Source organism: Amphibalanus amphitrite, unplaced genomic scaffold (genome assembly GCF_019059575.1).
Source record: "Amphibalanus amphitrite isolate SeventyFive unplaced genomic scaffold, NRLGWU_Aamphi_draft 001666F_arrow, whole genome shotgun sequence".
NCBI lineage: Eukaryota > Metazoa > Arthropoda > Thecostraca > Balanomorpha > Balanidae > Amphibalanus > Amphibalanus amphitrite.
This window is the reverse complement of record NW_024883159.1, coordinates 92,390-113,100: the sequence shown is the minus strand read 5'-3', so window position 1 is coordinate 113,100 and position 20,711 is coordinate 92,390. Positions and strand designations below refer to the sequence as shown.

At 50.1% G+C, this 20,711-nt stretch overlaps 1 protein-coding gene across 2 annotated transcripts in view; it reads right to left on the bottom strand.

The window, feature by feature from the left end:
* Positions 1–20,711, bottom strand: part of LOC122374512 (Kv channel-interacting protein 4-like) — a 46,439-nt gene that overhangs the window by 14,930 nt on the left and 10,798 nt on the right. The window contains exon 2 of one of the 2 annotated variants that reach the window (XM_043353307.1): positions 9,638–10,291. The exons of the other annotated variant lie outside the window; for it this stretch is intronic. Coding sequence (XP_043209242.1) covers positions 9,638–9,788 — 151 coding nt within the window. The 5' untranslated portion in view covers positions 9,789–10,291. The remainder of the gene's footprint in view (positions 1–9,637; positions 10,292–20,711) is intronic. 2 annotated transcript variants of the gene reach the window in all.

The following is a 20,711-nucleotide window of genomic DNA, read 5'->3' as shown; positions in this document are numbered from 1 at the left end:
AGCGATTTGTTCCACCTTGTTTTTATCAATTAGCCTTTCACAATTTTTCCATGAGAGACGGTACATTTCTCTTGCCATGTAGGCGTTGTTTGAACTCACTCAGTCTGACGGTCACGTGAAAATAAAATAAAATCCAAAATCCATTTAAAACGGCACTTTTTCAAACGGAAGTGCCCTCACGGGTGCACGTGGCGCGTGCCAACCCCTGCACTGCACACCATTCGATAGCCCATTCGATTCTCTACACGATGCTGTTTTCCCCGTGACGATCGGGCGCACGGTTGCCGAGATATTGCACGGGTACCGGACCCGTGTCGGGCAAATTTAGCCAGTTTTGCCCGATTTTGCAAGCCGATTTATACATGTAAAGTCTATGACGCGAATTTGCACTTTTTGGGCACGCCCCACGCACTCGCTATCGACCCGATCGAGCTGAGACCCCTCAAAGGCACGTTGTCCAATGTCTATTCCTGTTCTTTAACCCTCGCCGGACCTATTGGTTTTCTACATACGCGCCGGCCGAGGGGGGGGGGGGGGCGGGTACGACCCCCCCCTCGCCGTTTCGCCCCTGGTGGAGCTAGCGCGTCGCGGAAAAAACGAGCGTGTGCGCCGTTACGAGACGCAGAGATTGGTACCCGATTTTAAGGTCCTAGGTCAACCGGTGACCTCTGAGGTCAGGTCAAGTGCCCCAAGGTACGGTTCAGTTTTTGGTGAATAACTTCGCAAAAAACGGCCGCAGAGCGCCGATTTTGGCAGCATCGTGTTCGTCTCGCTCAGGCGCGTCGAATGGTGTACTTTTTGTCCGGGTCAGGTCAACTTGGGGTGTTGACCTCAGGTCAAGGTCAGGTCAGCAACCCCAGGTCACGAAGTTGGTCGAAAGAGGTCATGTCGCATATCATTCGATTCGGCAGGTCTTCCTGAGTCCATTGGTGGCTTTTCCGACTCGCTAGCTCAATTTGATCAAGAGTTATTGACGAAAAACTAATATGACCTTGATGACGTCATAAATGACGTCACGCAAGGTCAACATTGCAAAAGTGACGCATCTAACCTTGCAAGGAGTGCATAAAATCACGATTCTGTGTGCTTGAGATAGTTGGAGATCGTTCCCGGCGCCAGAATAGCAGTTTGAATTTTTCCCCATTGACTTATAATGGTGAGGTCACGAAAATGACCTGACCTCATATGACCTTTAGGAAAAATCCGAGATATACAAGTTGTGGGACTCATAATGGATACTAGATCCTGCAAGTTTCATTTCCCTGTGACATCTCCTCTGGCAGTGAGGGCGTTGCGAAGTTCCGACATCTGAAGACCGTGCAGATGTTCACTTATGACGTCATAGGTCAGTGACCTGACCTGACCCAAAAATGCGGTTGGTGTCAAAAGATGCGGCTTGGATCAAAGGTCAGGTATGCCAAGTTTCAGCTCTCTATCGCCAGCGTGTTCGGAGCTATCGCGAAAAAACCCTATGGGGGGGGGGCGGCACCCGCCCCCCCCCCCTCGGCCGGCGAGGGTTAAGTTGCGCAAATTTCAGCGCGGTATTGAAACCCGCGCTATAGCGCGGGTTTGGCACCTTACTGGATCGGATGTGACTGTAAGATTCATTAGAACGGCGAGGCCCACAGCCATACACACATCGGCGCCGCAAACGCCCGTACGTATTCGGCGGCGGCATCGTGTGAACCCATGACTCATATGAAACACCCAGTGACACCTATAGCGGTCGGCCAGACATTGCACTGACGTGGAACTGACTACAGGCGGCGGCGCCCCACGAGCTGCACCCTTCCCTTTGCTGACAAACCATCACAGAGGGAACATCTTTGTGCTGCCTGCCGACGATTGCAGAAAGCCACTAGGCGCAAATAAGGTGGGTCGTATCCTGCATTTCCGCTGCCGCCCTACTGGCCACCACGACCGACTGGCCCTAGGACAGGGTTTCGCGTCGGCCATTATTGTTCAGGCCAGAGCTCTCCAACGGCCGACAGTATCACCGACCGTATACCAGTTATGCTCGTGCCGCATTTCAGGGAGTTACAACTTATGCTGCCACCAGACTGGTGGTAGCCTCGCATCTTGTTGTGCTCATATACCTGGTCACGTGCATTACCTAATGTCTCTGTGCACCCAAGGCCAAGCCACCCTGACGCCATCTTGGCGGGACCGATCAGCAATCGTGTGACCTCTACCCAGCGATCGCGTAGCACCATGTCGCGACCTCGGTAACAGACAGAAAATACCTATTAACGTCACCACAAATAGTAAAGGTAGATAAACTACGGTGTACCACCTGCTCCGCACTGCGAGGAGGCTCAGGTCTTGTTTCACTTATTTTCGACCCATGGGTGTTTGGTTGAGCCCGTTTAGATTACATAGATGGAGCAGAGATGGAGCCCTTCGCGGCTCGCCTAGATGGAGCAGAATCATTTCGTTCGATTGCTTTTTGACGGCCAAATTTTGTTGTGGAACAAAACCCATCCCATCGAGGTGCCCATGTAGGATATCACCATGCGTTCTACTTTGGAAGGATTTGAAAACTGACGGCAAGGTCATTACAGGAAGTGAAACATCAGTGTTTCTTTCTTTTTCTTACTTTTCATATTGGTTTAATTATCGATATTATGTTAGTTTATGAAATTATTATAGTGCATTGAGTTAACCCATTCTACTCAACCAATTTCAGGGGTTTCATTATATTCGGACCTTGTAGTCCCTTTGTGCTCACATACATAATAAATATGCAACGTCGTTGATTGTGCCTGAAGAGATTACAGAGATGAGAAGCAGCGGAAAGGCAACGACTCAAGCAGAAGGAATGCATCAAAGTGGTCGCGCAGGTGCTGCTGTTGAAAGTCATAGGTGGATAGACGATGAAGGAAAGCGAATGACATTACGGTATGTAGAATCACTACCATGGTTAAATCCTGATGACATGATGAAGACATTGTTAGACTGGCGAGCAAAAACATTGAAATGGCTGACAACACACACTTGTTTAAAGTTTGAGAAAATTTCACTACCATTTAAAAATCAGACGGATATCGACAAATGGTGCTGGGAAGATGTACCGAAGAAAGACAAGATATTGTATATGAGGGACCCACGTAATGTTGGATCCCAACGTGACTTTGGTGTGTCGCCCAAAAAGGATGATAGATGTGTCATCTGGAAACTCAGCAAACTTGGAATTGGCAGCAATGAAGCGATTTTTGGGGAAAAGCTAGGACTGCTTAACATTGTCCTTCGACCAGACAGGGATACATACATTTCATATAACTACGAGAACATGAACCAAATCATTACATCAAAGTCATATGTTACATATGCCATGAAATGCTTCGATGAAGGGGCTTCTGTGCCTGTTCCAATGGACTTCCTATCTGTCATGAGTGATTACTCATATATTTGGACCAACGATGATACCGTTCCCGTAATTGTGTCTCGAGATCCATACCAGCAATATCTTCTGGAATATAAAAATTATCAATCACCTCCACCGTCTCCACTCGACTTGCAGACCCTCAATTTGATGTACAAATGCACTGATGATTGGGCAGCTGCATGCCGGGAAGGTGGCAAAGAAGTTCCGAAATGCAAAAACTACGGCTATGTTACGAAAGCATGTGTCTGCTCGTGTTTGCCGGTTTATACCGGGAAGTTATGCGAGACGAAAACATCAACAAATTTTCCATACCCGTTGCAAGAAGGGGCTTTCAACTACACTATTACCGAGGGTGGAGTGTATGATATTGACCAATTGCTGCCACTCAGAACACCTGCCGATCCAAATTTGAAGAAAATTACATTTGTCATTGTGAAGCTGGAGCCCAAAGGCAAAAATGCCTTACCCTTTATTTCAGTACGCTGGCATCCGGATGGTACTAAAGCCTTACGCGACAGATTACACAGAGATGAGAAGTACGCAATCGAGCGGACAAATCTTTGGGACTGCAATTGGGGAGTACGCATGATGTGGGGGAGCGACAACAATGACAAAGGTCGTCGCCTGGCATGCGAATGCACTTCCATGTTCGGATTCAATGAGCCCAAAGAATACGCCCGCGTTCTGAGCGCACGATCCGAAAACATGACACTCACTTACATCAACCGCTTGGGGGCGTTTTTTAATGACGAGACTCTTGCGATAGATACAACAAAGTTCATTCTCGAGGCTGAGTTTCGTGCGCCACCAAAGCTGACGCCTAAACAGAACAGAAGCTCTGATGATGGCGGCGATGGCGGCGGCGGCGTCGTGGGTGGCGTCAACGGCACTGAGTCGCCGCTGACGGCCACGGCGGCGGCGATGACGGCAGCCGGAGGCGCCGGTGGTATGGCGGCCGTCATCGGAGCCGTCACAGCGCTGCTGTTGCTTTGTCTTCTGTGTCTACTGCTTATGAAACGACGCAAGAAGAAAAAGAAGTTGGATGAGCTGGGAGAAGAGGAAGAGGAAGACAGCGAAGGCAGCGGTTCTGGATCCGATGAGAACTGAGGTGACCGCAAGGTCGCTGGTCAGAGTTTGTCTACCGTCCATGGTCTCCTGCGTCCCTCAATACAATGGTTATCGAAAGCCTTGATTGAAAGTAATCGATCAATTCTGCTAAAAATGATCAAATTGATTACGCAGCAAGCGAAACGAGCGAAGACTTTCGTAGATTACCGGAAATTTCTGAGTATGAGCGGCCGGCTATAGCCAGCCGGCCGTGCGAACGCTTTTGCGAGGCTTATATCTCACTTCTCAGCAACCACTTGACCGATTTACATGCGGTAATTTTTGTAGGGCAGTTTCATTCCTTCTACCAAGTATTGGACTATTCCCGATGCATTGTGGGTGACCTCTTATGCACGTGCCACGTGCAAAATGAAGAAGTGTCAGTTTCGTAACAATTGTAATAGCTCGGTAACTACTGGGCAGATTGCGCTGAAAGTTGACATGTAGGTAGGCAGCCAGCAGGCAATGCATATCCATGTGCCACAGTTAGGGTGCTCTTGCATGTGCGCACGTGCAGGACGCACGAGTCGATTCCAGATCTCGAGAACATCTGAACCGATTGCGCTGATACATGGTGGGGAACGGTGAGTAGGGTGCCGGGCAAAAGTCGGTTGGGACCCAGATGGCAACAGTGGCGTGCAGCGCCACTATTTTTGCTACACCTGTTTATAATCTTTTCCTTACATGTTGTCAAAAGTTCAGACCCTGTTCTTTCAATTTCGACTAATAAATATTTCGGCAAATTAGCATTTCGGCGAATTTCGACACTTTTCGGCAAATCGACATTTCGGCAAATTGACATTTCGATTAATTGACATTACGGCAAATTAGCATTTCGGCAAATGGACATTTTCGACTTATTGCACGTCGGCAAAAAGGCATGTCGGCAAATTGCATTTTGACTTTTAGCACTTTGCCTTTTTGACACGTCGGCAAAAAGACACGTCGGCAAAATGCACTCGACATATTGACATTCGGCGAATAAGCATTCGGCAAAACGCAGTTCAGCATATTGTCCTGTAACCGAAGCATGAGCATTACGCATGCTTTTCACCTAAGTATCCTTTACGTTTTGGCTCATAAGACGTCACACAAAATGTTGCATCGTCTTACATCCGTGGTCTCCAAACGTCGGTCGGCTTCGACCAGACTCTAAAGCCATGTTGGGACAGGCTGCTCCCAATCCCCCTCAACCCCCTGGGTCCGGTTGTCGTGGCTCTTCGACCAGAAGTCGGTTGGGCGCGACTTTGTCACGGATGTAAGTAGTAAGTACCAAGCTAAAAGTCGCTTATACAGCTCGTAACCAAGGCGCTTCAGCTGATTGTCTGTCATCAGTATTCATCCTCCAGTGAGGTGAACTATCAATGGCCGAATTTAAGGCTTTCGTCAACCGTAGAGGTCAGTGCTCAGCAGTGCAGCAGTCAGCAATAATTGATAAACCAATCGTCGTAGCTAAAAATAATAAAGATGCGGCAGCGGCAGCAGGGATGCGGAGCCGGAGCCGGAGCCGCTGGAGCCGGCACATTTTACCCGGAGCGGGAGCCGGAGCCGTGGAACAATATAGCCCGGAATTGGAATCGGAGCCGGAGTCGTCAAAGAATTGAGAACTCCGGCTTAATTTTTTCTTTAAGAGGAAAAAATCCCAGCAACTCTGAGTGAGTGCAGGACGAGGCGGGTTTCCTGGTTCCGGTCATTAACCACGAGTATTTCTTTCTGAGAAAGATGCCTAGACATAACATTTCGCTGCGTGCTTATGTAAATACCCTCTTCGCTGATTGCATGTGTTGTTGAGAAAATGAAATTGTTATGGGCACGGGCGTCGCCACAGATTTTTGAGTGGGGGGAGGGTCGGGTTTCCGGTCTTCGTCTTGATGGGTAGGGGTGTTTTTAGCCACACTCCCGGTTTTTTCGTGAAAGTGAACTCGAAAACGCTCGAAAAAGTGAACCGAGGTCACCAAAGGTCAATGACCTGACCTGACCTTCAGGTGACCCTGACATCCACCCAAATGCATGGGAGCAGCATCAAATCACATGTTTGAGCGTTTGAAACCACGAGAAGCTTGCAAACGCGCGGCTAATGTGAGCCGACATACGCCGAATCGCGATTCCGGCAAAACATGGGTTCGAGAAATAGGTCACAGGTCAAAGGTCACTTGGGTCAGGGTCATGAAATTTTCAGAGTAGGTGTAAAATTGATCACCTCGAGGGTACTGAAAGTTTCGTCGGTCGCGATGGGCCGCTTTTTACGCGAGTTATTCGCGAAAAACCATGGGGGGGGGGTCCATCCGACCGCCCCCTACACATGCGAGGGTTAACATGCCTTTCCTTACGATTCACGGAAGTGTTTTCTGATTGGTCGAGGCTGACCTCTGTTGTGACGTCACAGGTCATTATCCACTCAGGTGGCTATTCACATGCCAAATCTATCATATACATCGTATCCAGACTCATTTCGAAAACTTAGATGTCATTTTTATGACCGACTTCTCGTCATTATAAATTGGACTGATTTGACATTCTTTGACCTCCCTGTGACGTCACAGGTCAAATATCAAGGTCATCAATATCCTATCTTGTGCATCGCGATGAGCTCTTTTGAATGCCGTTTGAATTTTTTGGATCCGGCTATTGGTTCCGGAGCTACGACGCGTCGTAGGCAAAGGCCCCCCCCGTCGCGACGGGGGGGGGCCTTTGCCCCCCCTCTCCAGGACGTGGAACCTGCCAGACCTCAACGGGGCGCGGGTTAAATTTCTACGGTTCCGCATCCATGTGCGGGACGCACAAGGCATTGCCAAAATTAATATTCCAGTTATTAAGGAGAATTTAACAGGTGAATTACGGTGGTGGAGGCTACCAAGCTATCTTTGTTGACGTGATTGACGTACTGGCGATGCATAAATGACATTTCTGAGAAATATTGCGAGCGCTATGACGCATAGCTAAGTGTCAATTTCGGCTCCAATTAATAGGAGATTCGCATCCATTACTATTCCCATTCCATGGGGACATCCTGATCACTATAATCGCTAAAGGGACCAGACCCAATTATGTGCTTCCTCGAATGCTCGAGATAGCATCCAATTTGCACCCTGCCCGCAGCCCCGGGATAGAGAGGCACTTAGCTAGTCTGTCACCACCGCCCATACCGCTAAGACCAAAGATTAGCGTGCCGTGGGCTATTATGAGATGCTATCTGACTTGAAGCCCAATAGCTCTCTTTGTCAAAATTCGAGATAATAAACGTCAAAGGAAGCTGTAATTTCGAGTTTTCAGTAATCATTTAATTTCAGCAAGACAATTTCAGCAAGCATACATAAGCAATTATGTACGATTAGGCAATGTTACGCAACATTTAGGCAACGATTAGGCAATGTTACGCAACATAAATAAAATAAATAAAAGTTTTGCCTACAACTTTTATTTGTCCAAGTTTGATTCAGAAGTGTTCAAGGTGCTCATTTGTTTTTTCTACGATAAAGCAGACAAAACAACAACAAAAATCAACGTGGCATTCCATAGCCGTTAGCATGCCACTAGCGTTGGACACTGCATGAACATTGAACACCTAACCGCGTCAAAACAATCTTTCTGTAGTTTCCGGGTCCAGTCCCAGACCCGGAAGTCAGCCTAGCCGAGGTCGCTTTCCACAGTCGACCTGGAGCCAGCCGGAAATTCAATCGAAGAACGTCCTCCAGGCTCAGTGACGAATGTGAACCCAGCCCCAGCCGGCGAGTAGGCGCTGCCGCTTCAGCCGACACGAATTGCACACCAGAATGGATTGTGCTGGGATTACCAGTGATTGCTGGGTTGTTTCAGATTGTGTTTTCTGCCCTCGAAGGCATTACCGAAGTGCGGGCTTCTGTCGCTATAGGCTTGGGCCTTCCTGTGTTATCGCAGCTCGACAAAGTCGATAGCAATCTTTGCTTGAAGTGTTTTTCTCGCGCAAACAGATCCATTACTCGTTCAGTCTAGTAATTGAACAATTAGTCCATTTTGTATTGCGACTGAAAGCGTAACAGCAACTCAGCCATATTTCTGACTGTCCGGTAATGTCTAGCTGTCCTGTCCGGTATTTTCCGGCACCCCACTCAGCGCTACTGCGCCACCGGTCGCCCCCAAGCGATTCAGACCGAGTGCTTTGCTCGCCAATCGGCTGCTTCCCACGGCCGAATTCAGCGGCACCCAATGCCGGCGACTGAGCCGAGTTTCAGTGGCGCACAGACGAGATATACGCCTGCCACTCTGTCAGACATAAATGAAATATAGTCGGCACGGGAAACAACGGCGGCATGACCTGCAGTGGGGAGCCGGCGAGCTCCGCGCGCGAGAGAGAGGTTCCATGAACTGCAATTGGTCTCGATTCTGAGGGTCCATCGGGGAGGACTCATGAGCAGGTGCATAGACTATCAAAAGGCCTTCATATCGCTTTTTCAATATACCGAAAGTAATCGCTGCAGAATATGTTGCAGACATATTCTGCAACATATTCACATGGATTCTTGATCTTGATCCATGATCCTTGAATCCAGAATATGTTGTTCACATGGATCCTTACACCCTTGTTGGTACAAAGACATGAATATGTTCATCTCCCTCTCCCCCACCCCACCCGTCAGAGGGCAGTCGTTTCCGAGTGCCTCTGTACGCACGTCTCTGCCCGGCTGTTGTTTCAACTATGGACGGCTCACTGAGCGAGCTGCACAGTATATAAACAGACACGGACAGAGCAAACATCGCTTACTGGAGACAGAGGCGCCAACAGACGGACAAACAAACGGTGTCAGACCCGCCCCGACATCACTACGCACTCAGTGACTTGCTCGGCACACTGCCATACTCATATGTTCGCCCATTTGTCCCATCTATCTTTTCACACACGATACAGAAAATCAAGGATAAAAGGCATCCCATGTGGATATTGAATATCAAAATTGTTGTATCCATCGCCATCATTATTTTGCACCGCTTAGAAGTATTGAACAATAAAAAGGCGGATTTATCATGGACATTGTTCTCATCAGAATTGATGAATGGTCACAAGATCTTTTGAAAAACAAGCGCGACAAGAACACTTGTAAATGACTGGATTCCTGCTTATGCAGTTACACATACCTACCGACGCGAGACTGAGTCTGCTCCACCCACCTGTTTTGAACTGGGTGCCGGTCACGTACTGAGTGACAAAGTTGACCACGCGTCGGTACAGAGACCGCTCCCGCCGGCCCTGCACACCCTTCTTGGAGTAGTGTCGGCTGGAGCCGCCGCCGTTACCATGGCCACTGACAGAGGCGTACATGACGCTGCCACGTCACCGTTCAATATCCTCAGCTCGGCCCAGCTCAGGTCAGGTCAGGTCAGGCTGCTGGTCACTCGACAGCAATACTGACTTAGCCATTATTCTTACCACCAATTTTGCAGTGATGTTATAAAATTTACATAAGCTTAACGCTGGGTGTGTGGCACACTTCATGCGCCACTGACCACAGCATTGACCCCTGCGCGGCCTTCACACCGACTCAGAGCTAAGCGTGGACGGCACACTGATTTCCGGATAAAAATCTTGACACGTGCCAAAGGGTTTAAAACTGAGCCATCTTCGCTGCGGCGTTCCAGCCGGCTTAGTTTCTGTGACGTCCTTGATGTGACACTCCTGCCCGAGTGACGGCAATGATGTGACACTCGTGCCCGAGTGAAGCGGATCGCTGTCGGAGGCTGTTCGCCGACTTCGTTGGCTGGCTCGTGAGACTTTAAGTAGGCGATAACACGTGACACCTTCAGATTGACACGATGGTGCACCCTCTGTAAGTAAATGCTGCAGGTTACATCATCGACCTCGGGCTCACATTAGAATCCGGGTCAGGTCAGCTAGGGAGGTCAGCAAGAGTATCTAACCGCTGTAAAAAAGTTCTATTGCGCTTTTCCCACACAGAGAGTTCAACTGAATCTCGCATTTAAAATCCGTCCAAGGTCAGATCAGATCAGGTCAGGCCAAAGGGCGCCATCAGGTCATAATAGAGTATATAGGGTGCTGTGTCCGTATTTATTTGCTATTATAGTTCGCGATACTATTTGAATCTCTTTTTACTGCAAATATATGTTTGTTCTGTCATTTGAAAAAAATGTGAACGCGGCGTCCCACGCACCGTGCGGTGACCACGCCGCGGTCGGTCCGGCGGCGTCGCGCTGTTGCGCACCACTGGAGCGGCGCGGTCGCTCCTTTAATCAGCGGGTAATGTCTGTCCGCGGACAGATGGGTGGGCCGCTGGCAACATACGCCCCCGGCGAGACGGATCGCCCTAATTGGTGCACGGCGGTGAACCGAGCCGCGCCCGGTCAGAGTGGCGTCGACCCACACGGTGACCGCACCACCGCACTATGGTTGGAAACGGCCTCACGGATGGCCGGGGGTCAACGCGAAAAAATGTTTTGCCCATAACTTGTTAATGCGTAGACCGACTGCGATGAAACTTTGCATAGGTATACCAGTGTCTTTCGTGCATCATACAGTAACTCAGAAATGACGAGGTCACGTCACGTCACGCGTGTGTGACGTCATCATTGCAAGTATGTCATAAGTCGCCTATGTCTTTCGTTATGTTATCGATATCGTGAGGCATTTTGAACATGTTTTGAATACTGCTATTACTGAATGGATATTGTTGTTATGCTTTAGGGCGAGAAATATCAACGTAGTGACGCACAGTGTCTTACTATTGGTCATAAAGGGTCACAAATTTGGAGAAAGAGTATTTATGATTTTTTTTTTAGATTAGGCAAAAAAGTAAGAAATAAAATGACGATCAAATGACAAAACATGCGTCAGATTAACCCGGCAGTTGCTGGGGCATTTCCCCATCCGCCGTTTGCCGGGGGGGGGGGGGGGCGTTCAACGCCCCCAGCCGATAACTCGCGAACAAATAGGCGCAGCGAAACGCACGAGGCGCGGCAAACGAAAGAAGAACGCGACGAGACGATTCACATGAATACTTTAAAGCTGAATTTCGAGGTCACAGGTCGGGTCAAGGTCAGGTCAAACACTTGAAATCGGGCTTTCAGTAGCATGGACTTTAGAACCTCGCAATCGGTGCCTCGCGTTTCGCGTTTCGATTATATCGTCATCAGTTGGTCCTAAATAAATTCAGTCATCAGTTGGTCCTAAACAATCTGTCACAACTGTCACAACTGTCACAACCCTTCATATAAGTGCTAAAAGAGTGTCAGATCAATGTAGGGGTCAGTCAAGCATAGGCCACTGGCCAGGGTCAAAGTCAGGTCAATCAGGTAAGCACATAACCCCGAAAATTAAAACTGGTACCTATCCGCAGCCCATGCATGACACATGTTTTATGGGTACTTTTGGGCGTAGAACACGATGGTGACATTCATTTTATCATACGAGTACGTGGCTGGTTGAAAAAAGATCAATTTCAGAAATGCATGCGTCATGGTCGTGAAGTAGTCACGAGAAATTGCCAACATTCAGTTCAAGATTTTGGAAACTGTAGAACGATGATCAAAAACCATAGATAGCCATTTGATTTGCCATGGTATTGGCAGTGTAATGGAGTTTACAGCATGTCTGTATGTCTGTTCTGTCAGTGGATATCCATATCCATACTCCAGGATATCCATACACGTTTGCACGATATTCATACTCCAGGTGCAGGGGCGAGCAGTTACTTCTTACGAGGGGTGCGGAGTCGAAGTCAGAGTCGGAGTCGGAGTCGGAGTCGGAGTCAGAGTCGCCCAGAGTCGTGGCAACGAGCCAGGAGTCGGAGTCGGAGTCGGGGTCGGTCAGGAGCCCGCAGTGGAAGTCGGAGTCGGTCCGAATCGGAACAGCTCCATCGCGACTCCGAAACACTGGCAGGGGTCCGGAGTCGGAGACAGAGTCGGCCGGAGTCATGGCAACGAGTCAGGAGTCGGAGTCGTAGTCGGAGTCGGATTTGGCGCCACCACGACTCCGCAACCCTGCTTCTTACCATCATTTATAAGGATAAGCGATTGCAAGACTGACGAGCCGACCTGGTGCTAACGAAGCGACGGGTAGGTACGCCTCGGGAGATGACGCTTCACGGACGATTTTGCGCACAAGTGCGCAGTCTGCTTTTACGTTCCCCTTACGCAGAATTGAACAGCGATTTATTCTGCCAAAAAGCTCAATGGAGGTCGATGGAGAACTTTTTGTATGTCCAATGAAACATAAACGCAATTTTGCAAATATTGCTGTGGTGACACTGCAAACAGAATGCAATGCCGTTCCTGATTTTGAACACGCATGGGAAAAAGAGTCACTCCACTCGATAGCCAACATAACAAGGATTATTTTGATATATAATAATCCAGTTTTACAACGTCATGGAGGTACTCCACATGCTATCACCAGCGCGGTTGTTTAAACCTTTGACGGCGCACCAAAAAAGTCACTGTCAGAAACTCCCGATTCCACGTACAATAATGGAGACTAAATGCGCAACTAAATAATTTTTTCTGCCCAATTCAAAACATTTCATCAATTTGCAACAGAATGACACCCCAAATATACATATATTCCGAAATTGCCCACGGCCATCCGTGAGGCCGTTTCCAACCATAGTGCACCGGCTTGATGGCAATGTCACCTCGATCATGTCACGGCCCGGAGATCGGCAGCAGCAGTCACATGTTACCATGGTAACGCTAATCTAGCGCCTGCTGGGTTGACGTGGATACTTAGTCCCGGATATAAAAAGACGGTCGCTTCGTCATGCGTGATGTGTTTCTTTCACTCCGTCTACATTGGTAAGTGTTGTAGACTGGCGGAAACTCACTATTCTTAGCAAAGCTAGCCCAAATCGATCTAATTCTAATCAAAACATATTAGTTCACAATCCATGATTCCCAGAATGTCTATTTCATGAATAGACATGACACAGCGACAAATGCAAAATACGTATCACCACGTGCGTGTTCCGTCAGCAACCTCTCAGCATACGGAACATCCTCCCCCAAGGGAAATCTCCCCAGTGACTGAAACTGTCCACTTGCCAACCGACAACACGCGGTGCAGACAATGGACACTTCAGCAGCAGCCTACAAAGCGAGGTGTGGCCGGCCGGTGCTGTTCATCTGGGGCTGAGCTCCAGCGGGTACAGTCTCTGAATGGGTCTGGAGACCTCAGTACCGTCGCTGAGCTGGACTGAAGCCGACCGCGGAAGCCCGTCTCTTCCAGCGTGCAGCTGCGCGATTCTACCTGTTCTCCAAAGAGTTCTGGATGTGGTAGGATTGTCGCCGATGAGCACGAGGTCTCCAACATTTGGTTCGTCAGCTTCTTGTCGTCGGATCGCTCTCAACTCACGGATATACTCATTTTTCCATCTCTTCCACAGATGCGCCAGCACCTGCTGACGATGCCTCCACCGAGCGCCGAGTGCCGATCCGTCCATCCCCGATTCTGTCAGTGACGCATCCGATACTCCGTTTTCCAAGCCAGAAGAGTCTGTGGTAGATTCCAGAAGAAAGTCATTTGGAGACAATGGCCGTGCGTCGTTCAAGTCGTCGCACACCGCCGTCAGGGGTCTTGCGTTGATGACAGCTTCTATACGACATAGGGTGGTCTCCAGCTCTCGGAATGTCAGCAGACTCTTGTGGAGGGTTCTCTTCAGAGCATCTTTTGTAGTCCGAACTAGTCGTTCGTAGAACCCTCCCCACCAAGGCGCCCTGGGCACGTTGAACTTCCACACAACGCCGCGGTTGGCGAGTCGTGCAGCAGCCCCCTGGAAGTTTGTTGCATTGTCACTGAATATGACCTTCGGCAGTCCTCGCCGAGCCACGAACCGTTCGAAGGCTTCCAGGAAGGCAGCAGTTGACAGATCTGTCACCAGCTCAAGATGAACTCCCCTTATTGCAGTGCAAACAAACAGCACGAAGTACGTCTTCACCACTCCGCTGTTCTTGGCGTACAGTGGCCCACCGAGATCAACACCAATCCGTGAGAACGGGTCACCCTTGCACACTCGTTCCTTCGGCAGGGGCGCACTCACTTGACTGTAAGGTTTCACATGAAGCGCACGGCATCGAAGGCAGGAGCCGATTACATGGCGCACCTTTCGTCGGGCTCTAAGGACCCAGAATCTCTCTCTCAGCGCGAACATTGTCTGTTGAACACCCGCGTGGAGCATGCTGTGGTGGAGATGTAGGATGAGCAGGGTGACGTACGGGTGATCAGCTGGCAGCAGAATGGGGTGTTTTTCTGCCTCAGTCAGCTCTGATTCTTGAAGACGCCCTTTCAGCCTCAGCACAGAGTCGCTGACAAAAGGGTTGAGCTGGTACAGGGTTGACGTCACTGGCAGAGTTCCCTCTTCTTCCAGTTGCCTAATTTCTCTCTGGTATTCATCCTGCTGCGTTTGACGAATCCAAAGCATCTGGGCTCTTTCGATCTCCTCTGCTGTTAAGGGACCTGTGGCTGGCGTTTCATGTCTTGACTTTCTTCCCCAGCGAAGAACCCATGCTGTCACGCGATGAAGACGTGTGAGGGTGCTGTAGTCGCTAACTGACATCAGCTGACCGATTCCGACCCTTTCCTCCTGTCTTGTGCTGGCGGGCACCACGATCTTTTGCACCCGCTCTTCATCGTGGCATCCGTCAGGCTCCGGTTCGCTGCTGGATGACCCCGGCCACGAGGATGGTGGGAGACCCAACCAATCCGGTCCGTGAAGCCAGAGGCTACTCTGAAGATAGGAGGCAGGAGTTCCTCGGGATGGCAAGTCGGCGGGGTTGTCACCTCCACTGCAGTGTTTCCAGCTGGCTGGAGAAGATAATTCCCGTATTTCTTTCACCCGGTTCTGCACGTACACGCCCCAACGGCCAATATCTCCCTGAATCCAGTGCAGCGCCACCCGAGAATCTGTCCAGAAGAACTCCGCTGTAGGGGACACCGGCAGGTGTTGTTTCACAAATGCCATGAGGCGTGCAGCGATAACAGCTGCCGTCAGTTCGAGTCTAGGAATTGTCACTCGCTGTGTCGGGGCCAGACGTGCCTTGCACATCACGAGGCTGGTGTCTTGTGTTGGGTTTCCTGTATCTGTCCGCATATAGACGACAGCCGCAAATGCTTCCTGACTCGCATCGCAGAATACATGCAGCTGGTAGCAGCAACCAGCACTCAGGCCATACGTTCGTGGCACCACGAATCTACCTAGCTCTTCCATTTCCGCCAGCCACCTTCTCCATAGGACACTAACATCTGTCCCGACGAGTTCATCCCAGTCCATTCCTCTCTTCCAGAGCTGTCTCAACATCATCTTCAGACGGATGGAGAAGGGAGCCATTAGGCCAACTGGATCGTAGAACTGAGCGGTGGTTTTCAAGATGCTACGCTTTGTTTCTGTTGCCCCTCGGGCGTACTTGAGCAGAGACTCTACGTTTAATTCTAGGGTGTCGGTGTCAGGCACCCACGTGATACCCAAGACCTTTTCTTCTGCACGACCTTGATCGCAGAGAGGCTGGGGGCTCGCGTTTTCTGATGAGCTCTGATTCCACTTCGTCATGGACATCCGAGCGTCTTGGAACACTTCTCTTGTTCTGCTCTTCACTTGTCGGGCCTCCTGTTCTGTATCCACGCTGGTGATAAGGTCATCACAATAGATATCCCGCCGCAGGAGGGCGACCAGCTCCGGATCTGTTTTCTCGTAGGTCTCGATGTGATGGCGAATCGTCGCTTGCAGTAGGAATGGAGACGCATTTACTCCGAACACGACTCTGGACATACGGTATGTCGTGGGACAGGCATCAGTTGCACAAGCCTTCCACAAAAACCTAGTAACGTCGCGATCTTCGGGGTGTAGTGCGATCTGGAGGAAGGCCTTCTCCAAGTCTGCGGTCAGTCCTACTCGCCTGAATCGGAATCGGAGAAGCAGACCGGTGAGATCTGCGATCATATTGGGACCGGCCAGCAGGTTGTCATTCAATGAGCAGGGCGCACCGGCGGTGGCGTCAAAAACAACGCGAACTTTCTCGCCCTTGTACACTGCGTGGTGCGACAAATAGTGAACCTGTCCATCGGGGGGAGAGCGCGGAGCCCTCTCGGCGTGTCCCTGATCCAAATAATCTTGAATGGCCTCGTCGTACTGCGACAATCGGCCACTTCGTTCCAATGACTTCTCGCACGCTGCCAGTCTAGCTCTAGCAAGGCCTTCGTTCGTCGGCAGCGGACTACCGCTTGTCTCTTTCCATGGCCACCGCACCTGATAGCGGCCATCAGGCAGGCGCTCGAGCGTTCGCTCAAAGTGATCCAGAGCTGCCTGGCTTTCTTCATCTTTCTTTCCGCGGTCGGCACCTTCAGCGCTGATTCCGATGCTTTCCAGATCCCATAGACTTTGGAGACTGTCACGAGTCTCTTCGACCTTGATAAAGTTCGCCATCGTCACTTCGGTGGATTCGGTTTCAGCCGCTACTTTTGCGAGCTCGACAGGCCCAGAGAGGATCCAGCCAAATCTTGAGCCAAGAGCGACCGGCCCGGATTCTCCCTTCTTCATCCTTCCGTCGAGGACGTCATGAATGTAGTCCAGTCCAAGCAAGATCGACACGGGCATAGTGTCGCCTTCTGCTGTGATAGGCTCGCTCAGAGTCAGCCCTGCAAGATGCGGGTAAGCTCTCACGTCAGGTGTAGCTTGTGGAGGTGCACAGCATATCTCAGGCACCTCATATGCCGCTATTCCTATAGGTGTGCTGCGGACGCCAATACCGGTCAGAGATACCTGTACTTTCCTGAGCTTTTGGTGCATCGTGCCACCGCCAAAAGATTGGACTTTCATGTCATCTCGAGATATCTGCCGGCATCTAAGGAGATTGGCAGCGTCTGCCCTGATAAAGGACTGGTTGCTGCCGGTGTCTAGCATGACGCGTATCGTCTGTCGATGCCCTTCATCTCCCTCAGCTACTACCTGGGCTGTCTGCATTAGAATCCTCTTTGTTTTGGAGGAAGTCCCTTGCGTGGTAGCGGCTACCACAGTTGCATCCGGACCCTGTTCTGTCACCTCTTCAGCCGATTGAGTCACAGTGACCACTGAGCGTGGGGCGCCTCGCTCGCACAGCAGAGGGTGGTGCGGCCCTCCACAGCGCTCACACCTTGGACCGTTTGCTGGACACTCCGCCGCCCGATGCCGCAGCTCTAAGCATCGGAAGCATGCGCCTGCTCTCACCAGCTTTTCACGGCGCTCACTCACTGTCATGAATTTCGCCTTTCGACACTTGCTTGTCGCGTGCTGGTACCCGCAAAACAGGCAATTCATGACAGCTGCGGGGCGATTCACATTTCCCGAGACGGCCGCCCCGGACACGGCGGCGAGGGCGGACACGGACGGCACCGGCATCACGCTCTCTCCGCTTCTCTTTGCCAGGGTCTCCAGCGTGTGTCCGTGAGCTGACAAATATTTGACCGCGTTTTCTGTGAGGTCTGCTGGAGCCTCCCAGCCCCGCTCTTTCAGATGAACCTTTAGCTGGCGAGGACAGCTATTCAGGAACTGTTCGGTGGCGATTAAATCAAAAAGTCCTTCGTATGAAGCGTCCGTTCCTGAAAGCTCAATCCACCTTCTAAGGCACATGTTTATCCTGCAAAGAAACTGGCTTGGGCTCTCGTCTGATTCTGGGCTCGTATTGCGCAGCTTCTGGCGATAGCCTTCCGCTGTAAGGCCATAGCGCTCAAGAAGTGCTGCCTTCAGTTCATCAAAATCGCATGCTTCCTCCTCGGACAGTCGGGAATAAGTGTCTAGGGCCTTACCTGTCAGGAGGGCACTCAGCTGGCCAGCCCAGTTTTCCTTGGTCCATCTGTTGAGGCGCGCATGTCTTTCAAAGCGTTTAATGTAACTGTCCATATCGTCCTTTTCCTCATCAAATGTGGGCATTCTTGGACCGGTAGGTGCCTTTCCCTGAGATGCCTCTTGATCTAAAGATGTTTCAGATGTGCAACGAAGTCTAGCAATCTCTAATTCGTGTTGTCGCTCTTTCTCCCTTTCCTGTCGATCCTTTTCTTTCGCTTCTCTTTCCTTCTCCCTCTCTTCTCTTCTTTCTTCTCTTTCCCTTTCTTTGGCCTTCAAGAGCTCAGCACGATCCATCTGTTCGTTCGCATATTTCAGGGCTGATTCCCCGCTTAATCCATACTTTTCCGCCAGATCTAAGTAGTCCTTTAGTCCTGTCACGGTCGCCATTACGTTGTAGACTGGCGGAAACTCACTATTCTTAGCAAAGCTAGCCCAAATCGATCTAATTCTAATCAAAACATATTAGTTCACAATCCATGATTCCCAGAATGTCTATTTCATGAATAGACATGACACAGCGACAAATGCAAAATACGTATCACCACGTGCGTGTTCCGTCAGCAACCTCTCAGCATACGGAACAGGTAAGTTTTCATCGCAAAACATATCTTGTTTCTCCACCTCTTAAGTAACATCATGGATGAAGTATACCTAATCCATGAAGTATACCGAATACCTAATTCATGGTAACATCATATCTTTTTCCTTCCTGACATTTCAAGATGCCTGACTCACTAGTCATTAGACACCCTCATGAGGAGCGCGTGACTTTTTGTTTCATTTGTTGACACGTTTCCTGCGAGTGGCTGCCTTGCTCTTGTTCGACGTCTTTTCTAGAAGAGGTGGTAACTGGTAAGGATCAATATGTCTGATGGTTTACGACGGTATCGAATCCCCCCGGGCCCTTATTGGGTAATTGAATTTCGAGCGCGTGTCCGATTTCAAACCTGTCCAAGCGGAGCAATAAGAGTTCTAGCCATTTGCTCATAAATGGTCATCTGGAATCGCCAAATGTCTCTCTCGAAGGAGGCTTGCAAACGGAAGAGTTGGCTCCCAACGGGAGTCTGAACTGCTGCACTTCCTAGTTCTATTGGATAGTAATATGTGGCCGTGGGATAAACAATGGCCATCCAGGCTGACAGATTACTGTGGCCTTCAAGGAACGGACTGACTAAGGGTCGGGCTATGTAGATCCGTGGATTCCCGCAGCAAAAATAGATTCATAGGCCAAAAGTAGGTCATTCTGCGATAACAACGAAAATAATTGGAAGTCATAGCAAATATGCAGCGATCCAAGACGCTGTCTTTCCAAATAAAAGCCATTCTGTCTGATCCAGTCCTGTCGCGCCGTCTAAAATAGCATAACATCCAATCATCGTCATCGACGTCTGCACAAAGCAATACCAATACCTACTGCTGCTCGAGCCTGATCGGTGCGACGACAATAGTGTTCTCTTGAGGTACATTTTCTTGTAACACAGCAGATCGGGACGAATTTTCCTGTCCAATGAGCCGATCCTAACATGCTGTTTATGCAGATTGGCAACCGTCAGCAGACCTGGTTGAGCGTAAACCACATGCTCTCGCCCAACAACTGGTGATGCATAGCCCTCACAGCGGTACCACAATGATACATGAGCGCTCATGCAGCCATAGGCATGTTGCATAAAATATGCACCTGACTTGCGTTGACAGAAATATATCTGTGCCGTCGAGACTCCATCCCTCCCCCCCCCCATGCAACTGAATAACTGATGCCCATATGAGCCAACTATCTCAGAAGCGATTGCTACCTATTATACAAGTCCCATGCCCCCACTCCACCGCCAGAGTGATACATGATTCCCACTCCGTCACTACAATGATGATATGATCAATCAGCTTGCGTCACCACAGTGCTATCTGAGCTGCGCCTTATCTCATCGATCCATAACGGCGATTTAGCGGCTAATGCTCACCGAAACTCAAAACATGCCTGGGTTCTGATGAGTGGTCAGTCCTAACCACGCTGTTCTGTGCCTAAAACGATATTACTTAAAAGCTCTCATCTCCTCCCAAGTCGATCCGCTCAGCCCATGAGTGCAACTGACTGGCGTTCGTCAAGATAGCGATAGCGTCAGCCGGCTAACGCGATCAGGGTACGGCAACGGCCAACGGCAATGTGTCGCAAGAGAGCTTCTTCTATAGCAGGAAACACAGAAACAGCGGCTCAAATCTGACCAACCTGTCAACACATTTGCGTATGCGCAGCGGCCAGTGCCAAGCCACAAGAATGCAAGGTCAGCCAGGCGGCCGCCGTCGCGCTGCGCCACTGCAGCTGTTGCCTGTGGAGGTAGGCTGTGCCGCAAGGCGTGGCTGTGCTGCGGTACAGCCTACCTACCGCGTTCGCGAGAGGAGCCGTTGACTAAGATCGCTCGAGGCGA